The sequence below is a fragment of the Schistocerca gregaria genome, chromosome 3 (genome assembly GCF_023897955.1).
Source record: "Schistocerca gregaria isolate iqSchGreg1 chromosome 3, iqSchGreg1.2, whole genome shotgun sequence".
In the NCBI taxonomy this organism is placed as follows: Eukaryota; Metazoa; Arthropoda; class Insecta; order Orthoptera; family Acrididae; genus Schistocerca; species Schistocerca gregaria.
In genome coordinates, this window is record NC_064922.1 from 628,243,539 (window position 1) to 628,270,784 (window position 27,246).

Here is a 27,246-nt window from a genome sequence, read left to right on the forward strand (position 1 = left end):
TCTCCAATAGTGTGTGTAAGCTTGTACTCCACATAAAATAAGGTATAGAGAACTGAAGTGTAAAGAATTACTTTTTATTTCAAGCAACACACATTAACATTCATAAGCAGAAATTGCATAATGTCTGTTGACATATTAATGAACATTTAACATTCAAAACAAACTCTGCATGGCATACAAACTGAAATAGAAACAAAACAAAAAAATATATTGTTTTGATTCCTATTGCGGTCCTTGTTCAATAACTATTTTACAAGATGTTCTTAGTTGAATAAGTTTCTTTTTTCCCCTATAAAATGTCAAAAGTTCTGTTTCAGTTTGAATCTCTAATGGACTGAAGCATAAAAATCATTGATGCAACAAACTCTTCTTGAAAATTGTGATGTGTTATGTTACTTAGTTTTGTGTTAATGAAAAACTTTTTTCAATTTTGGCACTTAAAAGGTGATAACCTAACATTCCAGAAAGGTGCTAAGCATATAAATTTTTATAATTACATGAAACTTAACACACAGAGTACGAATTTCCAATAAGAGGTAATTTGCAGTGTTAGCGGCTATGAAAGCAGTTATAACAAGCACAGAACAGTTCTTCCATAAATTATTTTTCACTGATATAACAACATTCAAAAATATTTGTTACCAAAAAATAACAATAAATACAATTACTGACACTGAAAAATAGTGTTTTAGCCCATCCCTTGTATCCATTTTTGCTTCCTCTGTTCTGTCTCAAAAACCAATATAGTATGCTTTATTTTTCTTTGTAACTTCCTTCCTCAATCTGTCACTCCTAAAGGATGTTTCTCCGTTTTTTCTTATCCTGGTTCTTCTGCACATCTTTCTTCTGCTTCCACGATTGTTGTTTTGAACCTTTCCAAATCCTCCTCTAATGAATGCACTTCATTCCTTGGTACATTGCTCTTCACGACTTTGTGGAATTCTCTTTTGCGTTTCTCTCCTTTCAACTTCCACACAACCAATCTTTATTCCTGTCTTTCTGGCCCCTAATTCACCTTTAATCTCTCTAAATATCACCACAAAAGTGGAGTGATGGTTATCAAGCACTTCAGAGACATTACCTTGACATCTGCAACCATTCTCTTTGTGGCCTGGTTACATATTACACAGTCTACCATAGATTTACTCGACAAATCAAGATGGCATCATGTTACCTTATGGCTTTCCTTTTTACACCAGGTGTTGCTGACTGCTAATTCACTCCTTTCGCAAAAGTCTAACAATTTCTGTTCTTCCAAATTTCTCTCATTATTAAGAGAAAATAATCATACACCTATAGCCAAATGATGTGTGTTTCATAGAGACATTATAGCACAGAGATTTTATTAGCTTTCCACCCATCACCTTCCTTCAAGTTTAAGAACACAATCACAACTATACACCAACACAGACCCCAAATGAACCTATTTGCATATGCAGCACCAGCTAATTATAAATGGTTGCAAAAGTAGAACAGAGTAGAGGAGGGAGGGGAGGAATATGAAGAATACATGGTGTGATGGGGTGGATTGTACACTGGAAAGATGAGCACATAGCTCAACAACTGAAAAGAGAACAAGAGGGAGCAGGGGGGGGGGGGGGGGGGATTACTGGTTAGGAAAGAGTGAAAGCAAACTGTGGGGAGAGGGAACTAATGGAGGTTTTGGGCCAGGAGGCTGGAAAAACATAGGGTACACTGGAAGGCCAGTTCCTGCCTGCATAGTTCACAGGAGCTACTGGAGGTGGTGATGAGAAGATTCAAGTGGCAGAGGCTTGAAGCAGCTGCTGGCATCATTGGTATTACAGTGTGCAGCATGTTCAGCAGCTGGGTGGCTTACTTTGCAGTTTGACTGCAATCATTAATGCAAGTATACCAAACGGTATATAACACACCTGCTTTCACATTTGGTCTTATTTTTTACAAGTCACAAAACCTATTTTTGGTCTTCCTGGACAGTGTATTTTCAACACTTTAACCTTATATTTAGACAATTCCTCCCCAATGCAGACGTAGCATCCACAGGTCCTGAGGCTGTATGGTGGAACTTTCTGACCTGTAATGGTCAACAGCTGTCAAAATTTTAGTACTCTTGATAACCGATATGTCTGATGTATCTACCAACTTGACAGAAAATCCTATGAAGTTCTGGACTTGTGTTACATCAGTAAATGTATAGAAACCATCTGTCCAGACACACTGTGACCTTACTGGCACTGGGACAGAGAAAGACATAGAAAAGCCCAAACTACTAAATATCTTTCTCCAAACTGTTTCACAGTGGAAGACTGCACTGTATTTCTTCCTTTAAATCCTCACACAAACAAATAAATGCCCGATATCAAAATAGATGACCAAGAAACAGAAAAGTAACTGAAATCGCTCAACAGTGGAAAAGCCACTGGATCTGACGGGATACCTATTCGATTCTCCATGGAGTATGTGAAAGAATTTAACCTCCCTCTAGAAGCAATGTATTCTAGGTCTCTAGAAGAATGAAGCATTCCTAATGATTGGATAAAAAAGCAAAGATCATTCACATTTTCAAGAAAGATTGTTTCTGATGTCGGTCTGTTATAAAATTTTGGAACATCTTTTATGCTCATGAAAGAAGACATTTCTCAAGTCCAAAAATCTCCTCTGTAGGAATCATCATGGGTTCTGAAAACAGCAATTGTTTGAAACGCAACACACACTGTTCATCCACGAGGACCAGAAAATAGTAGAAGAAAGCGTTCAAAACAGTTCCACAGAGCTGTATGATAAACAAAATAAGCGTATGCAGATTCTTAGAAAAATGCATGATTGGATTGAAGAGTTGCTAACAAATAGAACACAGCATGTCATTTTGAAACAGAGAGAAGTCTGCTAGAAAACCGTAGCAAAATGAAGGATAATGTGCAGTGAATCAACACTTGGAGCAGGGAGTGGCAACTGACTCTCAATATAAACAAATATAACAAATTGTGAATATATAGACAGAAATACCCTTTACTGTATAATTACACAACTGCCGAATAATCACTGGAAACAGTTACTTCCATAAAATATCTAGACATATGCACGTGGAGCATTTTTGTGGAACAACCACATAAAATTAATCACGAGTAAGACAGATGCCAGAATGGTTCATTGGAAGAATCCTCAAGAAATGTAGTCCTTTAACACAGGAAGTAGCTTACAAAACACTCATTTGACCAACAGCTGAATACTGCTCATCAGTATGGGATCTGTTCATTTAGTAAGCATGAAAGCATAAAAGATATTCTCAGCCAATCCAGTGGCAGAAGGCATTGAAAAAGAGACATCACAGTATGATCTACTGTTAAATTTCTGGGTGTGTACCTTCCTAGAAGCGTCAATCAGTATTTTGCTTCCTCACATTATCTCACGAAAAGACCATCAAGATAAAACGAGGAAGATTCGAGCCCACACTGAGGCTTACCAGCAGCTGCTCTTCCTGCATACCATATACAAATGAAACAGCAAAAGGGGGAAATGCCACTGATACACAAAGTACCTCTTGGCACACCCCATACAGTGGCTTGTGCAGAATGCATGTAGAAGCAGAGGTTTAGATAAACATCTAGAAAGATAGCTTATCAAGTTGAGAATAATCGTTAAGTCGTTTTGGGAGCGAATGAAATTCTGAAGGACAAAGCAAAGCCTACCCTCATCATATGTCCACCTAGTGAAAATGTCATCAATTAATCTAAACCAGAAAAAGAGTTTTTAGGTACTGGGTAGACAGAAGAGACTCTTCTAATATGCCATGGAGCAGTGTCATGACAGTATCCATGGCAGTTCTGCAGAACTGTTTATACATTTGATCATCAAGAGCAAGTGGCACACCAAAATTGAAAGACACATCAGTAGCTGTGACAGATTTCTCAGGTACTGCTGTCACTGTTGTGTCAGCTGTTGGAGAAGAACACTACCTCTGATATGGGATGCAGAAATTTCCTTCTACATGTAAAAGGATTTTGTGACAGAACTGCAGTTTTGTCTGAGCTTCAGTGAAATGGTAATGTGGGATTAAAGAAGCAAGGTTTAAGGACTGATGTACTTTGAAAATATTGGTAGCAATCTAATAAATTGGTTAAAAGAATATGCTACCCCTACTCCCACCCTCATAACTCACAGTATTATCCAACTGCTTGGTTAATCAACACATCATCTTTGTCCATCTCTTTCCCAGCCTTACTCCCAATCCTTCCATCCACCTCTTCCCCAGCCTTACTCCCAATCCTTGGATCCCGTAAGTCACTCCTCTGTGGATGACTCAGATGCAAGACTTGTTCAATACACTGTCACCACTACCTCCTACTACCACAGTTCAAACAGCAGTATTTTCTATCCGGTAACAGATAGAGGCTCTTGCAAAAGTAGCCACACAAAGCCACTGTCAGATTGTGGCTACACAAAAACTCAACCTCCCACTTGCTGAAAATGCAGTTAATGTAGCACACCAATTGTCTTTTCCAACTGATCCCCCCCCCCCTCCCCCCTCCCTCAAACACCTTCTCTCAATTACACAGATGGTGGGAACAGCCCCTCCAGCTCACGGGTGGGCAACCAACAACCCGCAGACCAGATCCAGCCTGTAAATGGTTTCAATCCAGCCCACTGAAGAAATCTGTGGGAGAGAGATCATGGTGCTAGCTAGCATTGTGCTCCACCTGAGGAGCATTTTTGGACACTTCTTTCAACACAGAGCTCCACTGAGTTTTTCAGCTTATGGCTCAGACCAATTACAGTTTTCTTTATTCCGTGCATGTGCAGTGCCATTCTACCACCACTGTATTTGAACAACAAAGAGAAACATATTTCCATCATGAAATTACGCCCATTGCAAATGTGTGTGCAGAGAGTTGAGGAAACAACTCACTACCTTGAAAGAGCATGAAGGGAAGTATGTTTGCCTCTGGGTCAGTGGTGACAACGCACAAATGTTATCTACTACTTACCACCTACATCTTTGCTACACACTGGTGTATCACGAAACATTGGTAGTGGGCGATAACTCCTCAAAAACTCCTGACTGCTAACAAAGTGTGCCAATCTGAGTACTGGCAACACACACAATTAGTTGGTGAACAAACTAGTTATCTGTTGTCAGTTCACCTGTTTATTTTTCAATCATGACACTTCAGTATGTCTTCCCGCGCACGGTGTCCCGGGTTTGATTTCCAGCAGGGTTAGGGATTTTCTCTGCCTCGTGATGACTGGGTGTTGCGTATTATTCATCATCGACTCACAAGTCGCCGAAGTGGCGTCAACTAAAAAGGACTTGCAATACAGCGGCCGAACTTCCCCACATGGGGACTCCCGGCCAACAATGCCATACAATCATTTCATTTCATTCAGTATGTCTGGCATACCATTTTCAGATGTTTTAATTTATTTGTGTGTCTTGAACATTTTTTCTTTACTAACAGCAATGCAAAATTGTGCATCAGAAGTTTTTAATGCAGCCATTGTAAAATATTGTAAGTAAAGAAACGAAGTCAATATAAGAAGACGAGGTGAACATGACATGAATGTGCTCTCAAAAACACCGTCTTTGAGGAGCGATTTGCTAGCAAGAGAAAAAAAGGGATGTCAATGACGTCAGTGTCTTAGTCCATGAATATGGACATCACTGACGCCTAATTTTGATGTGCCAGAACAGGTGCTGTCGCAACACGTAACGATGCTGCCTTTGAGCTCATGTAAGTATGCGAATCACGTCCACGAGTCCTCAAAACTATCACTGTCCCAAACATCTGCTAGTCCCATTACCAACCTATCTTTTTCCATCACCCTTTCTCTATACACACCTTATGCCCCCACACCCCACCCCCATTTCTGTCATGTTATTTAGTCCTCATTTTGCTTCTCCTGCCCTGCTCTCAATCCTCTTGTACCCCAATACACCTAATCCTATCTAACTGCCAGACTTATTTCTTCTGCCCCACTTCTGTCAGTATGAGCAGCCATTCAGTGCCACCCTTACTGTGTATGTGTGTTTGTGTGTGTGTCATCAATTAAACAGTGACTGGTGACAGTGATTTTCCTGATTTTGTATACATGGATTCCCTACTGCCTGGGAAAGGCGAAGATCCCGAGTTCGAGTCTTGGTCCGGCACACAGTTTTAATCTACCAGGAAGTTTCATTCACTACTGGAATTTACAGTATTGTAAAAACAATCTTTGAAATATTCTGTGACATAATAAACATTCACTTTTTCTTCATAACATGCATTTACACTGATCGAAAAGATAATATCTTAGTGGAAAATGTACAAGACATGCACCAAGTTTTTGCCTCTTCAGTGGCTGGTTAGAGATGGTGTGAGCAAGAAGTAAGGACTCTGGAAAGGTAGAGAATGCAATGATCTGTTAATAAACCTTGTGAGGAGGATACACACTTCTGATAAAGGTTGTGGTGAACCACCACCTCCCCCCCCCCCCCCCCCCCCCCCACCAACACCTTTGCACAGTGTGTTTGTCATGCTGATGGGGCTTTCACAGGCTCTAAGGGAAATTTTCATATGGAGAAAGTGTGGCCATTGCCAAAGTGGAAGATCTATTGACAGACTACAAAATGTTATGATGCTACCAGATATGAAATCAGTATGAAGGATGACGGATTACACAGTTATAGGGGAGATAAAGATTCATTCGAAGTAGGCATGTGAAAATGTGTCGAGTTCTAAAGGAAAATATAGGTAAGTATTTTCACATTGTACATTACTGATGAATTTAAATCAAATGAGAAGTCTATGGTTCTGTGAAAGGAACAGTGGCTAACAGCAAACAGCTTAATGCATTGTGAAGTTCTGTTTCATGAATGGTATAATATTGGTGGTTACACATACCAGAGCAGCGTATTTTAAATGTAGAAAGTGCAGAAAGAAAATTTTAAGAGAGGTTATGTTTGAAACAAATATTCAGTTTTAGAAAGTAACTGAACAGCATAATCACAGCATAAGACAACCACGCAAACTGATTTTAAAAACTTTTGCCAATTACCAACAATTTAATTTCTACCTAATTATAGGACAAACAGTATGAAATCTTATGTACATTGAAGTACACAAGGACTGAGGGGTAAAATTAATAAACTGTGGTGAATTAAGAGCTGTCAAACTCAATCTGCCTCTCTGAATGTCATGTCCACCCGTACGGATAAGTGTGATAGGATTTAGGTTAACACCTAACTTCTGTAGCGTCAGTATAAAGCAACGAAGACTCACTACATTACTCAAAAACTTTCATTCATTAACAAACACTGCCACTCAGAGCAGCATCAGGATGCATGTGCAAACAAGACAAATTTTGTAACAAGCTCTTTGCAACAGTAACTGCATACGAAGCACCTGAAGGAGATTTTAAGCTATTTATAAATTACCTTGAAGCTCTATTGGCCTCTGTAATAGCCACAAACAAAGAAATAATGATTGGTTAGTAAACAAGGTGCTCTATAGTTAAGGCATTCTCTGGAACAACAACTCAATTGAAATATATCGGGATCAAGATACAGTGCATCACATATCTGATGTTTTTTTGTTCATTTTAGACTCTTGTACATGGTCTAAATTTCAGCCAAATATAAATGAAATACTATTGTGATATCAGAATAAATGTTGTGATAGTGTAATATGTACAAGTTACTGACTGACTTTGATTTCAGGAAGTCCTGTTCTCGAGTATGTCTCAATTGTAGACTACGAAGGTTACAAGTGGAATCTGCACTAAACAAATAAACTGAAAGTGTCATTGCAAATTGGTACTGTAAGCACTAATGCAACCCACTCCTGCAGAATGCTAGCACTGAATGTAAACATTCGGACAGTGAGCTGCTACGGAGGAAAGAAGACAATGGAATGTAGTAATGACGAATTCATTGATATGGTTTTAATTTATGATCAGGACCACCAGAACTGCTACTACTGCTGCTTTCCATATGTGTGTTGCAATTTTCCTGTTAGACAATATCCCACTCCAAGAACAGCTGTGTCTGTAACTCGTCATACGAAAGGAATGAAGGAAATTAGGGTACAATGACCTACGAACATTGAGGTCACTAGAGATGGAGCACAAGCTTGGAAAGTTTCAAGGATGTGGAGGGAAATCATCTGTGCTCTTTGAAAGCAACCATCCCAGCATTTTGAATGGGAGGTCCAGGAAATGGGAAACTTTCATCGAGATGGATGGACATGTATTTGAACTGTTGTCCAAAAGAATGCAAGTCCAGTATGCAAATCTGTGCCACCTCGATCAGCATCATTTGAGAGAGACAGGTCGCTAGGCATCTGTAATGGTCAATGCTGGTAGGCAGCAATATCACCCACAGTTGCGGTGGAGGAAGCAGATCTGCAGCCGGCGGCAAAATGCTCACTGAATACTAGCTGCATCCTCAACTGTTACAGCAACTGTGTTAAGGATAGTACATGACCAATTACTGCATCCCATGCATATGCAACCTCTGCAGTAGCTGAAGAGAGAACATTATTTTCAACACCATAAAAATCACCAAAACTGACTGCTGAACCAAAATGCTATGATCAACATTTACCGGAAATGGTATTTTCATTCAAAACAATGACATGTTTGGAAAGACGCAAATGCACACAATATCTTGGAGGTCCATTCGTGGCATACATTCATGGCTTCTTTGTTGGCCACAGGGAACGACTTTGGAGGAGACAATATCGTTGTTTGACAAAAATAAAAACATTGATGAATAAAAATATTAGTCTCATTACTTTCCTGACACACCTCATTTGTAACTCCTCAGATAAGTACTGACAATGTTCAGGATACCAAATCTACTGAACCTGAGCTATTCAGTAGATAAATCAATGATCCAATTGCTTTGAGTATTTTAGGAAACTGGTTCAACACCTGGACTGGACAGATATTTACAGAATGTCTCCTCATGTCTTTCATATGCAATTACTATCTCTACGTTCTTTTCTTCTATTCTTCTACCACTTCTACGTTGAATGAAGAAATGTGTTAATGTGGAAGATTGGTTGGTTCTGGGGTTTGATGGGGGCTAAACATCTAGGTCATCAGTCCCCTGTTCTAAACAGACATACTTGTAAAAGGCCTATACAGTAAAAGCGTAACCTCGGCACCAAGGGGTACAGAGCTAAAATGAACACCGCAATAACACAAAATAGAGGACACTTAAAAGGAGTGGAGCAAATAGTTGACTAGAGTAAAACAGACTACAGTCAGCGATGGATCAGGTAAAATGTCAACCACTTAACTACAAACGAGGAACCACCAGCTGGAAAGCGTTGATAGAGGTACCAACACAACTTGTTACCATAAAAGACACTATTTTGGTACCAACGTCACAATTAAAAGTCACTGGAGTGGGTGTAGCCTGAGAAATCATGTGAGAGTGCCCACACTAGAGTGAGTGATAAAACCCAGCTGCCCGGATACAATGTAAAACTGAGTCAACTATAGAGGCGTCGTCACCTACAATTAAAGGAAGTGCAGCTGGTACATTAAGAACTGCCGCAAGGGGGCAGTTCATCAGAAGATGAACCACTGTCAGCCCTGCATCACAGCGACACTTGGGCGGGTTCTCACGGCGAAGGAGATAGCTGTGGGTCAACCGCGTATGTCCAATTCGGAAACGGCAGAGAACAACTGAGTCCCTACCCATGCTCCTCAAGGATGAGTTACATACGACTGTGGACAACTTTACCATGCGGAGCTTATTTGGCGTGTTCAAGACAGACCATTCAGAGCTCCAGACATCACAGACCTTGCAATGTAGGGCTGACCAGAGGTCTCTTTCCACAAGACCAAGCTCCAGGGATGGCGAAGTGGTGCCCTGCTTGGCCAACCGAACGACACATTCGTTTCCTGGAGTGCCGATATGGCCCGGGGTCCACACAAACGCTGCTGAACGACCACACTCGGCAAGAGCAAAAACAGCATCTTGAATGACGCGCACCAAAGGGTCCTGAGAAAAACACTGGTTGAGTGCTTGCAATCCACTCAGGGAGTCACTGCACATGACAAATGACTCTCCAGGGCAGGAGGAAAAGTGAGTGAGTGCACGATAAAGAGCAACCAGCTCCGTAGTGAAAACACTACTCCCACAAGGCAGGTAATGCTGCTCAGCGTAGTCGCCGTGGATGAAAGCAAACTCAGTGCGTCCATCAACCACAGAACCATAGGTGTAGACTACATCTGCATCGCAAAATGAGGCAAGAAGAGCCATGAATTGTTGACAAAGACTGGCAGGTGGAGCGGAGGACTTGGAGTCGCAGGACAAATCCAAGCAAAGCCGCAAGCGAGGGAGGGACCAAGGAGGGGTAGAAGAAGAGGGCCGGAAGGGTGGAGGAAGGGGAAAGGACTCTAGCGACGAGAGAAGGGAATGAATGCGGACCGCGATCGGGAGACCTGACCTAAGCCGCTGCCGTGGGGAGGGGAGTGCAAAAGATGGAAAAAGGAGCCTGCGGTTTGGGTGGCCATGCGAGGCATGGATGCGAGCGATGTATGACGCAAGCAACTGGTGTTGGTGGAATCGTAGAGGAGGGATTCCAGCTTCTACAAGAAGGCTAGTCACCAGACTAGTGCGGAAGGCACCTGTCGCCAATCTGACACCACAATGGAAAATCGGGTCGAGGATCTGCAACGTTGAATGTGCTGCTGAGTCATACACCAAGCTCCCGTAGTTGAGACGGGACTGGACTAAGGCCTTATAGAGCTGTAAGAGGCATGTTCGTGTAGCCCCCAAAACGGTGTGGCTGAGGCAGCGAAGGATGTTGAGGTGCCGTCAGCACCGTTGTTTAAGCTCGCAAAGATGAGGTGTCCAAGTGAACTGAGCACCAAACAGCATGCCAAGAAAGCGATGCGTCTCCTCAATACAAAGGAATTAATTGGCAAGGTAGAGTTCTGGATGGAGATGGGCCATTCGACGACGACAGAAATGCTTAACTTGGGTCTTAGAGGCTGAGAACTGAAAACCATGGTTGGATGCCCAAAAATGTGTCTTACGGATAGCTCCCTGCAGCTGCCGTTCAGTGACACTGATGCTTGGGGAACTGTAATAAAGTAAAAAGTCACTGGCATATAGAGAGGAACAGACCGATGAGCCCACCGCAGCCGCAAGACCATTAACTGCCATCAAAAAGAGGGGAACACTGAGAACCGAGCCCTGCAGGACACTGTTCTTCTGAATATGGGCAGAGCTAAAATAAGTGCCAACTCTAACCCGAAAGGAGCGATTGGAGACAAAATTCCGTAGAAAAGTTGGAAGTGGACCCCCATAAGCCCCATTCGTGCAGCATAGTAAGAATATGATGGCGCCATGTGGTATCGTACACCTTACGAAGCTCAAAGAAAACAGCAACTAGATGTTCTCGCTGAGTAAAAGCTGTATGAATAGCCGACTCTAGCAATACTAAATTGTCGATCACTGAGTGGCCCTGACGGAAGCCCCCTGTTGCTGGGCCAGGAGGCCCCGAGCTTCGAGGATCCACATGAGCCGCCGACTCACCATCCATTCCAGGAGTTTGCACATAACATTGGTAAGGCTGACAGGGCGATAGCTGTCAACCACCAGCAGATCTGCACCAGGTTTCAGCACCGGGACGGTAATACTATCCTGCCAACAAGTTGGGAAAACGCCCTCCGTCCAAATGCGGATAAGGGGGCGAGTAATTTACCCTGACAGTACGCCAAAGAAACTGGTTGTGAATTCGGTCTGGACCTGGAGAGGTATCGGGGCAAGCTGTAAGGGCACTTTGAAACTCCCATTCACTAAACGGGGTGTTGTATCGTTCCCAACAGTGCGTGCGAAACAACAACTGTGTATGCTCAGCCTGCTCTTTAATGGCGCGAAATTCTGCACTGTAGCCTGCTGTCGCGGAACTACGAGCGAAGTATTCTGTCAGATGTTCGGCGATGGCGATTGGGTCAGTACAAAGTGTACCCCAAAGAGAAAGGCAAGGGACAGACACACGAGGCGAAAGCCAAAAATGCACCAAACCCGCGATCACACCTGAGATGGGGGGAGGTGCGAGAACCTATGGTGGCAACATATCGTTCCCAGCAGTCCTGTTTACTCCGCCGGATTAACCGCCGAGCCTGGGCCCGCAGCCGTTTAAAGGCAACCAGATTCTCTAGGGAAGGATGACACCGGTGTTGTTGCAGGGCTCGCCGGTGGTCCCAGATAGCTTCTGCAATCTCTGGTTTCCACCAAGGGACTGACTTACACCTCAGGGTACTTGAAGAAAAGAGGACAGTTGCCTCAACAGCAGAAACAATGGTCATAGTGACGTCGTAAAAATGCCAAATCAATGTCACCAGGAAGCGGAGCAATGACCATAGTAGCTGAGGTGTAGGCTGCCCAATCAGCTCCACGAAATGACCATCGTGGCAGCTGGTCAAGGGGTTGGGACTGAAGAACAGAAACCAGGATAGGAAAGTGGTCGCTACCACAGAGGTCGTCGTGGACCCTCCAACTGAGGTATGGAAGAAGACCTGGGCTACTAAGAGATAGGTCAATGGTCGAGTATGTGCCATGAGTCAAGCTAAAATATGTGGGAGCACCAGTGTTAAGGAGGCAAATGTCCCGGTGTGCCAAGAGAGCCTCAACGTTCCTACCCTGGCCCGAGATCTGGGCCCCAAACATAAAGGGTGGTGGGCATTAAAGTCCTCCAAAAGGAAGAATGGCGGGGGGAGCTGGGCGAACAAGGCAGCTAGGTCAGCAAGAGGGACAACCTCATCCGGGGGGAGGAAGAGGGAACAAATGGTAAGCTCCATTCCTGCCCGGATTCTAACACCCACAGCCTCGAGAGCCGTGTGCAGTGGCACTGGGGCACTAGTAACAGTGGCAAGATCATAAACACAGACACTGCCAGACACTCTGTCATATTCTACTCCCTTCTTATAGTAACCCCGGTAGCCACAGAGGGAGGGGGCCCGCCAAACAGGAAACCAGGTTTCCTGTAGGGCCAGACAAGTGGCAGGGAAGCAGCACAAAAGCTGTTTCAACTCAGCAAGGTAGTGGAAAAAACCACAGCCATTCCATTGAAGGATAATGGTATCCGCCAGTGAAGACATGAAAGAACCTGGGGAGGGGGGGGGGGGGGGGGGGGGGGGGGGAGATAGGTCACACCTTAGATGCGCTCGCCGCCACTGATTGCGAAGTAGTCTCATCAACTTCTATAGGAGCTGCAGGTCAACCAACATCTAGTTCCTGAGTGGACGCTAGATGCTCCACATCTTCTTCAGGTGCAGTGGTAGACTCCTTTTCTGTCTCTATGTCCTTCTCCTATTGCTTTTTCGTCTTTTTGGTAGGATCCCGTTTGTCCTTTGGTTTATCAGGCTGGGTGGGCATTTCCGACCCAGTCTCATGGACCGTGGAAGACCTGGAAGCCCTACGGCCCTCAGGTCGTGGCTTTTTCAGCCACTGGCTGCCATCTGGAGGGGCAGTAACCGTGGAAGAGAGGGCACCAAGCGATGCCTTCCGCGCGAGGGGAGCCAGAGGAGGCGAGCACTTCTCCAGCTCAGAGGTGGGGACTGAAGTCCCCAAAGAAGGAGGGCTGTTACTCCCGATGTTAAAAACAGGGGAGCAACGGAAAAGGGTGTTCCTCCAACTACAAGGGGGGCAGGAATAGACGGCCGGGCTGGAGGGCCCTCAAAAAGCGGCTGAGCTTGGGGGCTCACCGAAACTGCTGCAGCATACGTCTATGAAATGCGCACAGGGTGAAGTCGGTCGTACTTGCGTTTAGCCTCTGTGTAAGTCAACCTGTCCAAGGTCTTATACTCCATAATCTTCCATTCTTTTTGATAAACCGCGCAGTCTGACGAGAAAGTTGAATGTTCCTGTCCGCAGTTGACACAAACAGGGGAAGGCGAACATGGGACATTAGGGTGGGAGGCACGTCCACAATCCTGACAGGTAGGGTTGGCGTCACATCTCGATGACATATGCCCAAACCTCCAGCACTTAAAGCAGCGCATGGGAGGAGGGATGTAAAGCTTAACCTCACATCGATATACCACCACCTTGACCTTCTCGGGCAGGGTGTGACCCTCGAAAGCCAAGATGAAGGCGCCGGTACCGACCCAACTATCTTTAGGTCCCCTGAAGACACGACATACAAAGTGGAAACCGCACGGAGCTCATCGTCAGACTGCAACAACAGGTCATGATGAAAAATAAGTCCCTGAACCATATTGAGCCTCTTATGAGGCGTAATGGAAACTGCAACAACACCAAGCTTGTCACAAGCAAGAAATGTCCGTGGCTGTGTTGGGGATGTTGTCTGTATGAGGATTGCTCCAGACCTCATTTTAGACATGCCCTCCAAACTTGTCCTCTAAATGTTCCACAAAAAATGAGGCTTTGTGGCCAGAAATGAATCCCCATCTGTTCGGCTGCAAACCAGAAATCGAGGAGAACAAGTCGCATCAGGTAATTTAGACCGCCATTCCTCCCCTGGTGTGAGCAAGGAAAGGAATGATTGGGAGTCATACGTTAAAGCATTGAACTTTCCTTTCTTAGACACTCGTGCTTGCGCACTATTTGTATTTCTTTTCATGGTGGTCCCAAGCAGCTAGGGAAAGCAAGGTTCATCCAGACAGAGCCCCACTTGCCTGGGTAAGCTTAATACAACAGGTGGGCAGCAGGTACCGTAGAGGTAGCACACTAGCAACTGTTCTACCTTAACAGCCATGCGTCTCATTGGTGCCCAGCACACCTTAAGATTGAGGTTTTTTTTATAGATGTTTATACCATCCTCGCAACCCACGCAGTTAAGCCAAGATCCCCGGACTCTGTACCATACAACGCTCCACCGTTGACCCTTATGGTGGTCGTTTAAGCACGCTCAGAGCTTACGGTGTTGAGGACTGGTGGCACTTCCCAGTCCCCAGCTCAGGGTCCCCAGGGTAGCCAAGCCCGTACCCAGCAACTAAATGCTGAGCCCCCTGAGGGGGTTAATGTGGAAGCCTGAAAAGAAATTCCCCCCCCCCCCCCCTCTCTCCGCCAATATATTTTAGCAAGGAGTATTATACAGCATATACATGATTTATAAAAGCTGGACATTTTGATGAAGTGTCATACCAAGAGACTAAACAGAAAAATCTGGTGAAATATAACACATTTTTAAATTGTCAGTACATTTTGATGGCTTATGAACTCTCATATAGATAAACACATGTTTAATTTTCTTGTATCACACAAAAAAGTAATGTGCATAGATAGAAAACTAAAAATGATCACTATATGGTGATAACAACTGGTGCATCTATTATCTGTGTGATGATACTGCACCTTGATGATGAATATTGTAAGATAATGGAATTCCATTTTTAAAACAATTAATATCAGAATAACAGCTACGGGGAATATGGTAAGATAGCTGAATACAATTTTAAAAACAATTATACTCAGAATAGTAGCTATGGGCACTGTCACAGGATTTCACAAGATGGAGAAAAAACATTATTTTTTCACTTCTCTGTTGTGTAAGTTCAGAAACTCTAATAATTTACTTATCTCCTACTACCACTACTATGGAAAGAGCAAACATCAATCTCTTACATATAAATTATTACTCTCAGGTAAATACTTAATACACAGCCAAAATAAAACATTTCAAATTATAGTTTGTATTTACCCTCTCAATATTTTCATCTGGAGGTAGTGGATCAGACTGAATAGCCATATCCATAACTTTCACTGACTTGCTCTCAAGCTGCTTTGCCATGTGGTTTAGTTGTTGCTTAAACAATGCCAGTTGGCCCTGAAAAATGAATTCACAGCACTATGCAATAAATTCTGAACAAAATCATTGTGTTGAAACAGGAAATACATCTCAAAACACAATTCAGATGCAGATACACTATTACATGGCAGTACACATTGTGAAGTAGGTAAGTCAAAATCAGCAAAACAAACTTGGTCTAAATATTTTACAAGTAAATGTAACAACTCATCAATTGAAAACTTTGCCAGCTTCCAGATAAATCTTTTTTTCAAGAATATTAAATACCACATACACACACACACACACACACACACACACACACACACACACACACACAAAGTCGTGCTCGAATGAAGATTCATCTGGGAGCTGGGAAAGTTTATAGACTTATTTATGTGCCTTTCAATGTCTCAATGACTATTATTCACCTTTCGCCTAAATTATTTACCTTCTACAAGGACATTTCATTACCAAACTTGGTCTAGTACAGTATAGGAAACAAATAATGGAAATGGCAGCATCTAATCATATTTGGGCAGAAAAGTAAGTTTGCAGCATGTTCTCAATTTACATATTATTCAAAAATTACAAGAAAAGAATGGATGTTGTAACATACCACTTATAGATTTACTTTCTTAATTTTTTTTATTCGCAATTTAGTCTTCTAAATTTGTCAAATGTGGCTTGTGTTTGGTACTTCCAATACTTTCTGTTTTTAAATGTTTAAATAAAAAAGTATTTGAAAAGTAATTAAATAGTTCTTTGCAGAAAATGAACTGTTATTATACCGTATTTACTTGAATCTAAGCTGCAGCTGAAAAATTAGACTCGAAATCAAGGGGAAAAAATTTTCCCGAACCTAAGCCGCATCTGAAATTTGAGACTCGAAATTCAAGGGAGAGAAAAGTTTTGGGCCACACCTCCAAATCGAAACAAAGTTGGTCCATTGAAATATGAGACACAATTTAGGTCGAATTAATGACGATACAGCTACAGTAGTTTGGTTCGAGTCGTAAGCTTAGCAGTTAAGCTTTACCAAGTAGCCATTGCTATGCGTCAGGCGCTCCGTCCGTATTTATACGGGCACCCTTCCTTTTTCATATGCTTCGTCTGGTTTAAATCGATTGCTTATTTTTCTTTGATCTGATAAGTGTCGTTCTCTTTGTTATAGGTGTTTACATCACTCTAAGCTGAAAATGCATTATTGTACTGTGTCATGCATTGTTTGTCACATTCTGATAATGTGTGTTTACGACCTGTCGCCGCTCGCGGTATAGCTTGCTTTTGTGTGCGCTACCGCCGCTTACGATAAAAAAAAAGAGAGGAATTGTCTCATTAGCGGAACAATGGCAAGAGACTTATTTGTTGTTACTTCCACTGCTGCTTTCTTTGATAATGATCAACAAGAACCAAACAATAGACTGCGAATGATAGAAGATGTTCTGAAGGAGAGTTTAGCTAAAATTTTTCGCCGTTTGAAAATCTTTGCAGACACCTCTTTTGTTTAGTACATTCTGCACAGAAATTAGAGTCATCTTAGATTTAAAAATCTAGTCAATTGCCGTGCTTAATTTCTGACTGTATCACTATTAGGCATAAGAATAATACATATATATACATGACATGATATGATATGTATATTCTTCAGCGTTTGTTTTTGTCTCACACTAGTTTCGTAGTTTATTAGGCAGACCGGATTTAAATGAGATAGCAGAAAACACGAAAGTATACATGGCAAAATGTTTATATTCATATTATTCTTATGGTGAAGAGAATACTGCATGTAATTCACAATTCATAAAAGTTCCTATTAGCAACCATCTCTTCTTGCAAGTAGAAAAAAATTCAGAACGTAGAGTTGACCATATTGACAAACATCCCAACAGTCTTGCCAGTCGGATTTTCATAGTACATCGAAATGCTGCTACATTCGAAGATGAACAATACGGATTTTGTATTTACTTTGTTGGATAATGTATGAAACTGCAGTGGTCGAAACTCGGGGCGGAGAAAAAAGCTTGTCTTCCACCTTTTTTTAAATGTATTAACTGACTCAGAGGTTTTGGCGCCAGTATTTATCTTTGTGCCTGCAAAGCATGCCTGTGTAGTGCTACATATATTCGGCGGCAGAAGTTAGTTGTGGCGGCACCTACCAACATTTTTCAGAACTTCCACTTACTTTGCACTCGATTCTAAGCTACAGGCAGTTTTTTGGATTACAAAAACCGGAAAAAAAGTGCGGCTTAGATCCGAGTAAATACGGTAAACATTACCAAAATACAATTGTAAAAAGAAAGAAAAGTCTATAATATCTGGCAGTGATCAAGTATTTAAAAAGTCATAGTTAATGTGTCGCATGCAAACACAGTCAGATGTGGGACACAAAGCAGTATAATATGCTCATGGTTAAAAATCGGTGTGGCAGTGCTCGCCATTAGCCACTCTAATGAGCTGGATGGGCAGAATGCTGTAGTGGCCACCCCAAAAAGCTTATTGGTCTGAGGAAGAAATCCAAATGGATGGAGACGGAAACAAATATGAGTTGCTTATGCTCATAACTGCATGACAGAGAACCGGGAATGCAACCTGCGAGCATACCATACTCAGAGTAACACTTTTTCGTGTTTACTGCCTTTATTTGTTACTGTATGCCTGTTAATAGCAGCACACTAGCAAAGCCAGTAACTGCTTCTAACAATCTGATATTATTTTTTTTACTGAAAGTGCTAGCTCTACAGTGTGACTGCTAGTGAAGCATACAAAAGTAGCTGTTGATGCCTAGCCTTCACACACACACACACACACACAGACACACAGAGAGAGAGAGAGAGAGAGAGAGAGAGAGAGAGAGAGAGAGAGAGAGAGAGAGAATATAGCCATGGAAAATAATGGCACATTTATGTTGTTTTTTGTCACACTGAACTTCACTGCAGATTGTTTTTCAAAGAATCATGATCAAGTTCAAATAGTGTTCACTACTCAGCTAAAAACACGTAGTAATCATGATCCAGACCTTAAAGATTCAGTTCATGTTGATTAGCACAATCATATAATTTTTTTAACAATTCAGTGACACTAGCAGAGATTATTACACATGGTTCAGTCACAAGTTAATGTAACCACAGTCTATGTCTGACATACAATGTGATAACCACTCACAGACAGCAGGTGGTGGTGCTAGCAGTGGAGTGTATATAAAGTATGTTTGGGTGGGGGTGTGGAAAACGATGCAGTTGTTGTCATAATGCAGAGACAGAGTGATTTATGTGACATCCAAATGAGCATGTTCATTGGCTTTTGGGCCAAAAGTGGAAACATTTATGAAACAGCTAAGTTTGTAAACTGTTTACATGCCGCCATGGTTACAGTATACTGTGCCTTGCAAAACAGCACTGCCCAAATCTGGTGCCGAGACAACTGCAGTGCATCACGGGTGATAGATGACTGGGATGGACATGTGTATGAGCGAATAGATGTGCAACTGTCGAGCAACTGACTGCCCAGATGAACAAAGGGGCTATTAACATTGTTCCTTCAATGATCGTTCAGTAAATGTTGCTGTTTAGGGTCCTAACTGCTCTTCATCAGCAACAAAGGGTGGAACTTGCTCGGCAATACCACGATTGGACATCCAATGAGTGGCAACATGTGGATTTTTCAGATGAATTGGACAGATGGCCATTCACTCACATGGCATGAAATACCTGAAATCAAACACCCTGCATGCATAATGGGCTGGAGAATGTTTTCGTAGTATTTACTGTGTGACCTCTTCCATCCCCTAAGCAGTTTGTTTTTCCTCAGCATGGGGGCGTCTACCAGCACAATAATTGAACAAGTCATACAGTTTGTGGTGTACCTGTGTCGTTTGAAGAGCACCATCATGAGTTAACCATACTACCCAGGTCACCTAAGTCCTCGGATTTAAAACCAACTGAGAATCTGTGGCACCACCTACATTGGATTGTTTGCACCAGAGGTCCTCAGCAGAGAAACTTAGCACAACTGGCTATGGCACTGTTGTCAGTATGGTTCCATAACACTTTCAGTGCCTAGCAGAACCTCTTTGACTCTCTTCCCGTATGTCCCACACCAGTCTGACCTCTCATCTCAAAAGGTTGTTATCCAGGCTTTTGACAGGTGGTCGCATTAATGTGACTTGACAGTGTGCGACATCAAAACAACAACAACTACTACTTTGTCTGACAAAGCATTACTTGGGGCCCACTCTGATCCTGCTTAAATTGTTCTACTCATTGCCAATAGTGTTCAATACCAGTGAACAGTATCAAACTTATGCAACTGTGTTAATGAAAATATGTCAATCAGTCTCTCAACAATGCCTTTTTTCCCCGAAAGAATAACAGATAGGCAAGTGGGAAATGCAATGGTAATGAAGTGTCAGTCTTTTTCCATAAGTACTGAATGAAAGTTATCCAACTACTTCTTGCTCAAATCAGGACATGTTACAATCATACGGGCATCAACACTATTTGCATCTTTTGTCAACAGACAGTTCCTAAATGCAATGTAACATATACCGTACAGTTAAAAGGAAGTCACGCTTGATCAAGGTCCGTGTCACTTTCCATTTTTAACCTGACATAACGTCTGAGACACGAAAGAGAATGATAATAATAATAAATAAGGACAATAATCCAAAATGAGATTTTCCTCAAAAGAAAAAGAAGAAGAAAAAAAGAAAAAAAGGTATATTACACTCTTTGAAAATGAAGTAGTTTTGTTTTCTCTGTTTTCTGTGCTCTGTTTTTCTGTTTATTGTTATTGTTATCTCCTGCGAAAGAGCTTCTGTAAAGTTTGGAAGGTAGGAGACGAGATACTGGCAGAAGTAAAGCTGTGAGTACCGGGCGTGAGTCGTGCTTCGGTAGCTCAGATGGTAGAGCACTTGCCCGCGAATGGCAAAGGTCCCGAGTTCGAGTCTCGGTCGGGCACACAGTTATAATCTGCCAGGAAGTTTCATATCAGCGCACACTCCATTGCAGAGTGAAAATCTCATTCTGGATTATTGTCCTTATTTATTATTATCATCATTCTCTTTCCTGTCTCAGACGTTATGTCTGGTTAAAAATGGAAAGCGACACTGACCTTGATCAAGCGTGACTTCCTTTTAACTGTACGGTATATGTTACATTGCATTTAGGAACTTTCGGGTAACTGAACATGTATCAATAATTACAGATTTCTGTAGTTGTATATATATATTTAGATGTAGCTGTATAGCGTTAATGTACTGGTGGATACTGTGTGGTATGACTCCTGTATTTGATAGTATAATTGGTACAATGTCACCTTTATCCTGATGCCACATGTCCTAGACTTCCTAAGCCAGTTGGATGTATTTTTCAATTTTTTCTCTTGTTTTCTTCTGTATATTTGTTGTAATGGGTATGGATATTTCGATTAGTTGTGTTAATTTCTTCTTTTTATTGGTGAGTATGATGTCAGGTTTGTTATGTGGTGGTGTTTTATCTGTTATAATGGTTCTGTTCCAGTATAATTTGAATTCATCATTCTCCAGTACATTTTGTGGCGCATACTTGTAGGTGGGAATGTGTTGTTTTATTAGTTTATGTTGTATGGCAAGCTGTTGATGTATCATTTTTGCTACATTGTCATGTCTTCTGGGGTATTCTGTATTAGCTAGTATCGTACATCCGCTTGTGATGTGTTCTACTGTTTCTATTTATTGTTTGCAAAGTCTGCATTTATCTGTTGTGGTATTGGGATCCTTAATAATATGCTTGCTGTAATATCTGGTGTTTATTGTTTGATCCTGTATTGCAATCATGAATCCTTCCATCTCACTGTATATATTGCCATGTGCTGGATGCCTCTTGTTCAATGTGTGGCTGTGTTAGATGATACGGGTGCTTACCATGTAGTGTTTTCTTTTTCCAATTTACTTTCTTCGTATCTGTTGATGTTATGTGATCTAATGGGTTGTAGAAGTGGTTATGAAATTGCAATGGTGTAGCCGATGTATTTATATGAGTGATTGCTTTGTGTATTTTGCTAGTTTCTGCTCATTCTATAGAGAATTTTCTTAAATTGTCTACCTGTCCATAATGTAGGTTATGTCGATAAATCCCCTTCCTCCTTCCTTTCTGCTTAATGTGAGTCTTCCTGTTGCTGAATGTGTGTGATGTATTCTATATTTGTGGCATTGTGATCGTGTAAGTCTATTGAGTGCTTCTAGGTCTGTGTTACTCCATTTCACTACTCCAAATGAGTAGGTCAATATTGGTACAGTGCAAGTATTTATAGCTTTTGTCTTGGTTCTTGCTGTCAATTCTGTTTTCAGTATTTTTGTTAGTCTTTGTCTATATTTTTCTTTTAGTTCTTCTTTAATATTTGTATTATCTATTCCTATTTTTTGTCTGTGTCCTAGATATTTATGGGCATCTTTTCCATCGCTTCTATGCAGTCGTTGTGGTTATCCAACATGTAATCTTCTTGTTTAGTGTGTTTTCCCTTGACAATGCTATTTTTCTTACATTTGTGTGTTCCAAAAGCCATATTTATATCATTGCTGAATTCTTCTGTTATCTTTAGTAATTGATTGAGTTGTTGCTGCCAGTAGTTTTAGATCATCCATGTATAGCAAATGTGTGATTTTGTGTGGGTATGTTCCAGTAATATTATAGCCATAATTTGTATTATTTAGCATGTTTGATACTGGGTTCAGAGCAAGGCAGAACCAGAAAGGACTTAATGAGTCTCCTTGGTATATTCCATGCTTAATCTGTATTGGCTATGATGTGATATTATCTGAATTTGTTTGAATATTAAGTGTGGTTTTCCAATTTTTCATTACTATGCTTAGGAACTGTATTAATTTAGGATCTACTTTGTATTTTTACAATATCTGTAGTAACCATGAGTGGGGTACACTATCAAAAGCTTTTTGGTAATCAATGTATGCATAGTGCAGCGACCTTTGTTTAGTTTTAGCTTGGTATATCACCTCCGTATCTAAGCTTGGTATGTCACCTCTGTATCTAAGCTTGATATGTCACCTCTGTATCTAAGCTTGATATGTCACCTCTGTATCTAAGCTTGATATGTCACCTCTGTATCTATTCTCAGTTGCTCTTTACATCCTTGTGCTCCTTTGCAGCAGCCTTTTTGTTCTTCATTTATAATTTTGTTCTGTGTTGTACATGTCATTAATTTCTGTGTAATGGCTGAATTTAATATTTTGTAGATTGTTGGTAGGCACGTTATGGGGCATTATTTTGCTGGGTTTGCTGTGTCTGCTTCATCTTTAGGTTTCATATAAGTTATTCCATGTGTAAGTATATCAGGGAATGTGTATGGGTCTGCAATGTAACTGTTAAATAATTTATATTAAAAACAAAGATTCCAAGACTTACCAAGCGGGAAAGCGCCGGCAGACAGGCACAATGAACAAAACACACAAACACACACACAGAATTACTAGCTTTCGCAACCGATGGTTGCTTCTTCAGGAAGGAGAGGGAAAGACAAAAGGATGTCTCTGTTAAATAATTTAGTTAGATGTGAATGTTTTGAGGCGAACTTCTTTAGCCAGAAATTTGCCATTTTATCTTTTCCAGGGGCTTTCCAATTGTGAGTAGAATTAATTGCTTTGGTGACTTCATGTTGCAAAATTATTACTTCAGGCATTTGTGGTATCATCTTGTATGTGTCTGTTTCTGCTTCTATCCACCGTGCATGCCTGTTATGTTGTACCGGGTTTGACCATATGTTGCTCCAGAAGTGTTCCATGTCTGTTATGTTTGGTGGATTGTCTATTTTAATGTGTGTGTTATCTATTGTCTGGTAAAATTTCTTTTGGTTTGTGTTGAATGTTTCGTTTTGTTTCCTTCTATTTTCACTTTTTTTTTGTATCTTCTAAGTCGTTTGGCCAATGCTTGTAATTTCTGCTTCTTTTCATCTAATTGCTCTATCGCTTCTTGTTGTGAGATTTTACCTAACCTTTTTCGTTTTTTTCTGACATTTGATGTCTTATGAATTGTGTTAGCTGTCCAATGTCTTTTCTCAGTGTTTCTATTCTGATCTGTAGCCTGTGTTGCCATGCTGGTTTTGTGGGTTTATTCTGTGTGTTGGTTGGTTCTGATCTCTGCCTAGTGTGTTTATTTAGTGTAGTGAGTGCTCCTACATAAACCTGTAGTTGTAACTCTTCCATAGTTGTGTTTTCATTTATTTTGCTGTGTATGATTGTGTAGATAGTTTTTATTGTTGTTTCGACTTGTGGGTTATTTGGCGGTCTGTGCAAGAATGGTCTAATGTCTGTATTTGTGTCTTTGTATTCTATATATGTCAGCTGAAATTTTTCTTCTATATCTAACATGTGTGTCACTTCGTGTTCTATTTGTACTTGTTCTGGTGGCAGTCTTAAGATTTCGTTTTCCTCTGATTGTTTAATTGATGCATGTTGTTCTTTGTTTGTTTGCTCTGGGATGTTTGAGTCCATTACTGTATTTTCTTCTTCTTCTGATTGCACATTATTTTGTTCCAGTATTTGTTGTACTTGTTGCTTGATGTTTTCTAATTCTGCCTGGGGTATCCTGTTATTTTTGATTATTACACGGATCTGATCAGCTAGTCATTGTTCTGTTAAAAATTTTAATTCTGGGTATCTGGTAATAAGTGTTGCGTATACTTGTGATCTGTATCCAGTTGTGTTGGTTCCTAGATTTGTTGCTTGGTAATAACAGAACATGAGGTGTCGATTAACTTCATCTGACCATCTCATCCTCTGTCTTTGTTTTCCTTCTAGGGTGGTTGCAGGAAGTATATCCTGCGAAACATCTCTATTTGAATTTAAATCATTTTCCAGTTGGCTAGCAGTGTTGTTACCATTGTGGGCAGGCATAGGGTTCAAGCGTCGTCCCCGACCATGACGGTGCTTGTCAAAGGCTTCTTTAGTTGTGTCCTGAACCAAGTAATCACACTAAAAGAGGGGTTAGCCCTATTAGTGGTTTGTTTTTTTCGTCGCCTTTTACGACTGGCAGAACGTACCGGAGGCCTATTCTTTTCCTGGGCCTCCACGGGGTTTATTATTATTATTATTATTATTATTATTATTATTATTATTATTATTATTGCCACTACCATTATAATTTAAAATCAGTTACTTAGTAATCATTGAAAGCTAAGTTCATTAGGTTAGACGTATGTGTAATTTATATCCAGACAAAATGTTGTCACTGGTTGAAAGTAATCTCTGATGAAACAAATTATAGAAATCTAAATGGGGTCCTCTTTCCTGTAGTCATTCAACAGTGCAGACATGTTAATACACTCCTGGAAATTGAAATAAGAACACCGTGAATTCATTGTCCCAGGAAGGGGAAACTTTATTGACACATTCCTGGGGTCAGATACATCACATGATCACACTGACAGAACCACAGGCACATAGACACAGGCAACAGAGCATGCACAATGTCGGCACTAGTACAGTGTATATCCACCTTTCGCAGCAATGCATTTCCCATGGAAACGATCGTAAAGATGCTGGATGTAGTCCTGTGGAACGGCTTGCCATGCCATTTCCACCTGGCGCCTCAGTTGGACCAGCGTTCGTGCTGGACGTGCAGACCGCGTGAGACGACGCTTCATCCAGTCCCAAACATGCTCAATGGGGGACAGATCCGGAGATCTTGCTGGCCAGGGTAGTTGACTTACACCTTCTAGAGCACGTTGGGTGGCACAGGATACATGCGGACGTGCATTGTCCTGTTGGAACATCAAGTTCCCTTGCCGGTCTAGGAATGATAGAACGATGGGTTCGATGACGGGTTGGATGTACCGTGCACTATTCAGTGTCCCCTCGACGATCACCAGAGGTGTACGGCCAGTGTAGGAGATCGCTCCCCACACCATGATGCCGGGTGTTGGCCCTGTGTGCCTCGGTCGTATGCAGTCCTGATTGTGGCGCTCACCTGCACGGGGCCAAACACGCATACGACCATCATTGGCACCAAGGCAGAAGCAACTCTCATCGCTGAAGACGACACGTCGCCAATCTTCCCTCCATTCACACCTGTCGCGACACCACTGGAGGCGGGCTGCACGATGTTGGGGCGTGAGCGGAAGACGGCCTAACGGAGTGCGCGACCGTAGCCCAGCTTCATGGAGACAGTTGCGAATGGTCCTCGCCGATACCCCAGGAGCAACAGTGTCCCTAATTTGCTGGGAAGTGGCGGTGCGGTCCCCTACGGCACTGCGTAGGATCCTACGGTCTTGGCGTGCATCCGTGCGTCACTGCGGTCCGGTCCCAGGTCGACGGGCACGTGCACCTTCTGCCGACCACTGGCGACAACATCGATGTACTGTGGAGACCTCACGCCCCACGTGTTGAGCAATTCGGCGGTACGTCCACCCGGCCTCCCGCATGCCCACTATACGCCCTCGCGTCAACTGCACATACGGTTCACGTCCACGCTGTCGCGGCATGCTACCAGTGTTAAAGACTGCGATGGAGCTCCGTATGCCACGGCAAACTGGCTGACAATGACGGCGGCGGTGCACAAATGCTGCGCAGCTAGCGCCATTCGATGGCCATCACCGCGGTTCCTGGTATGTCCGCTGTGCCGTGCGTGTGATCATTGCTTGTACAGCCCTCTCGCAGTGTCCGGAGCAAGTATGGTGGGTCTGACACACCGGTGTCAATGTGTTATTTTTTACATTTCCAGGAGTGTAGTAACGGAGAATTTTTCCAATAAAACCAGTGAACAGTAACTGTAAATTACTTACTATAAAACTGTGTTACATTCAGAAATCAGTTGCTCCACCTGCCTATTTAGAAAGGAGGTAAGAATCATTTAACACTAATATGTTATATTAGATAAATTAACATGGACAACACAACAATCTCCAAATACAAAGTGTTTAGTACATTAATTTAATGTTTATTTGTAATGTTAGGTACTAATCCATTTCTGCTTTGTTTTCAGTCACTATAAAGGAATCTAATCTGATAAAACTGAAGAAATCAAAAGCAGAAAGGTATAAGGAAGGTAGTAAAAAGGAAACACCAAACATTCAACAAAGAACAATGCCCATAAAATCAAGCACGTGGTGACAACTTATCTGCCGTAATATAGGCTTTCACCAGGCAGTAGTTACGTGATAGTATAGTTCTTTTATTTTTTTTACATGGGTCCAGTGCCTGGAAAGTACAACTTAAAAATTTTGGTAGTTTCAGGCTTAATGGTAGATCCAGTGTATGAGTGTGTCAGTACAGTTGACTGCTGATAGATGGTAAAGGACAGGTTGAGAAAGCACAAGGGCATTTTTGTTGCTTCTGGATTGGTCTAAGCACATCAGTGTAATAGAGACTCCATGCTCATCATTTTTAACCATGGAGTAAATGTTTAGTGTGTTAGCTGAGAATAGCCACAGTTCAGAGCCAGGTGCAAAATGAACTGCATACTGTGCAAGTGGAAGTCAGTGCAGTAAAATTATGAGCTCAAGAAATTGATGGGTATGACACCACCACTGC

The 27,246-nt window shown here is 41.9% G+C and overlaps 1 protein-coding gene across 1 annotated transcript in view; it reads right to left on the reverse strand.

Annotated features, from left to right (window-relative positions):
* Nucleotides 1-27,246, reverse strand: part of LOC126353882 (nucleoprotein TPR-like) — a 342,294-nt gene that overhangs the window by 231,779 nt on the left and 83,269 nt on the right. The window contains exon 10 of the mRNA XM_050003086.1: nt 15,642-15,767. Coding sequence (XP_049859043.1) covers nt 15,642-15,767 — 126 coding nt within the window. The remainder of the gene's footprint in view (nt 1-15,641; nt 15,768-27,246) is intronic.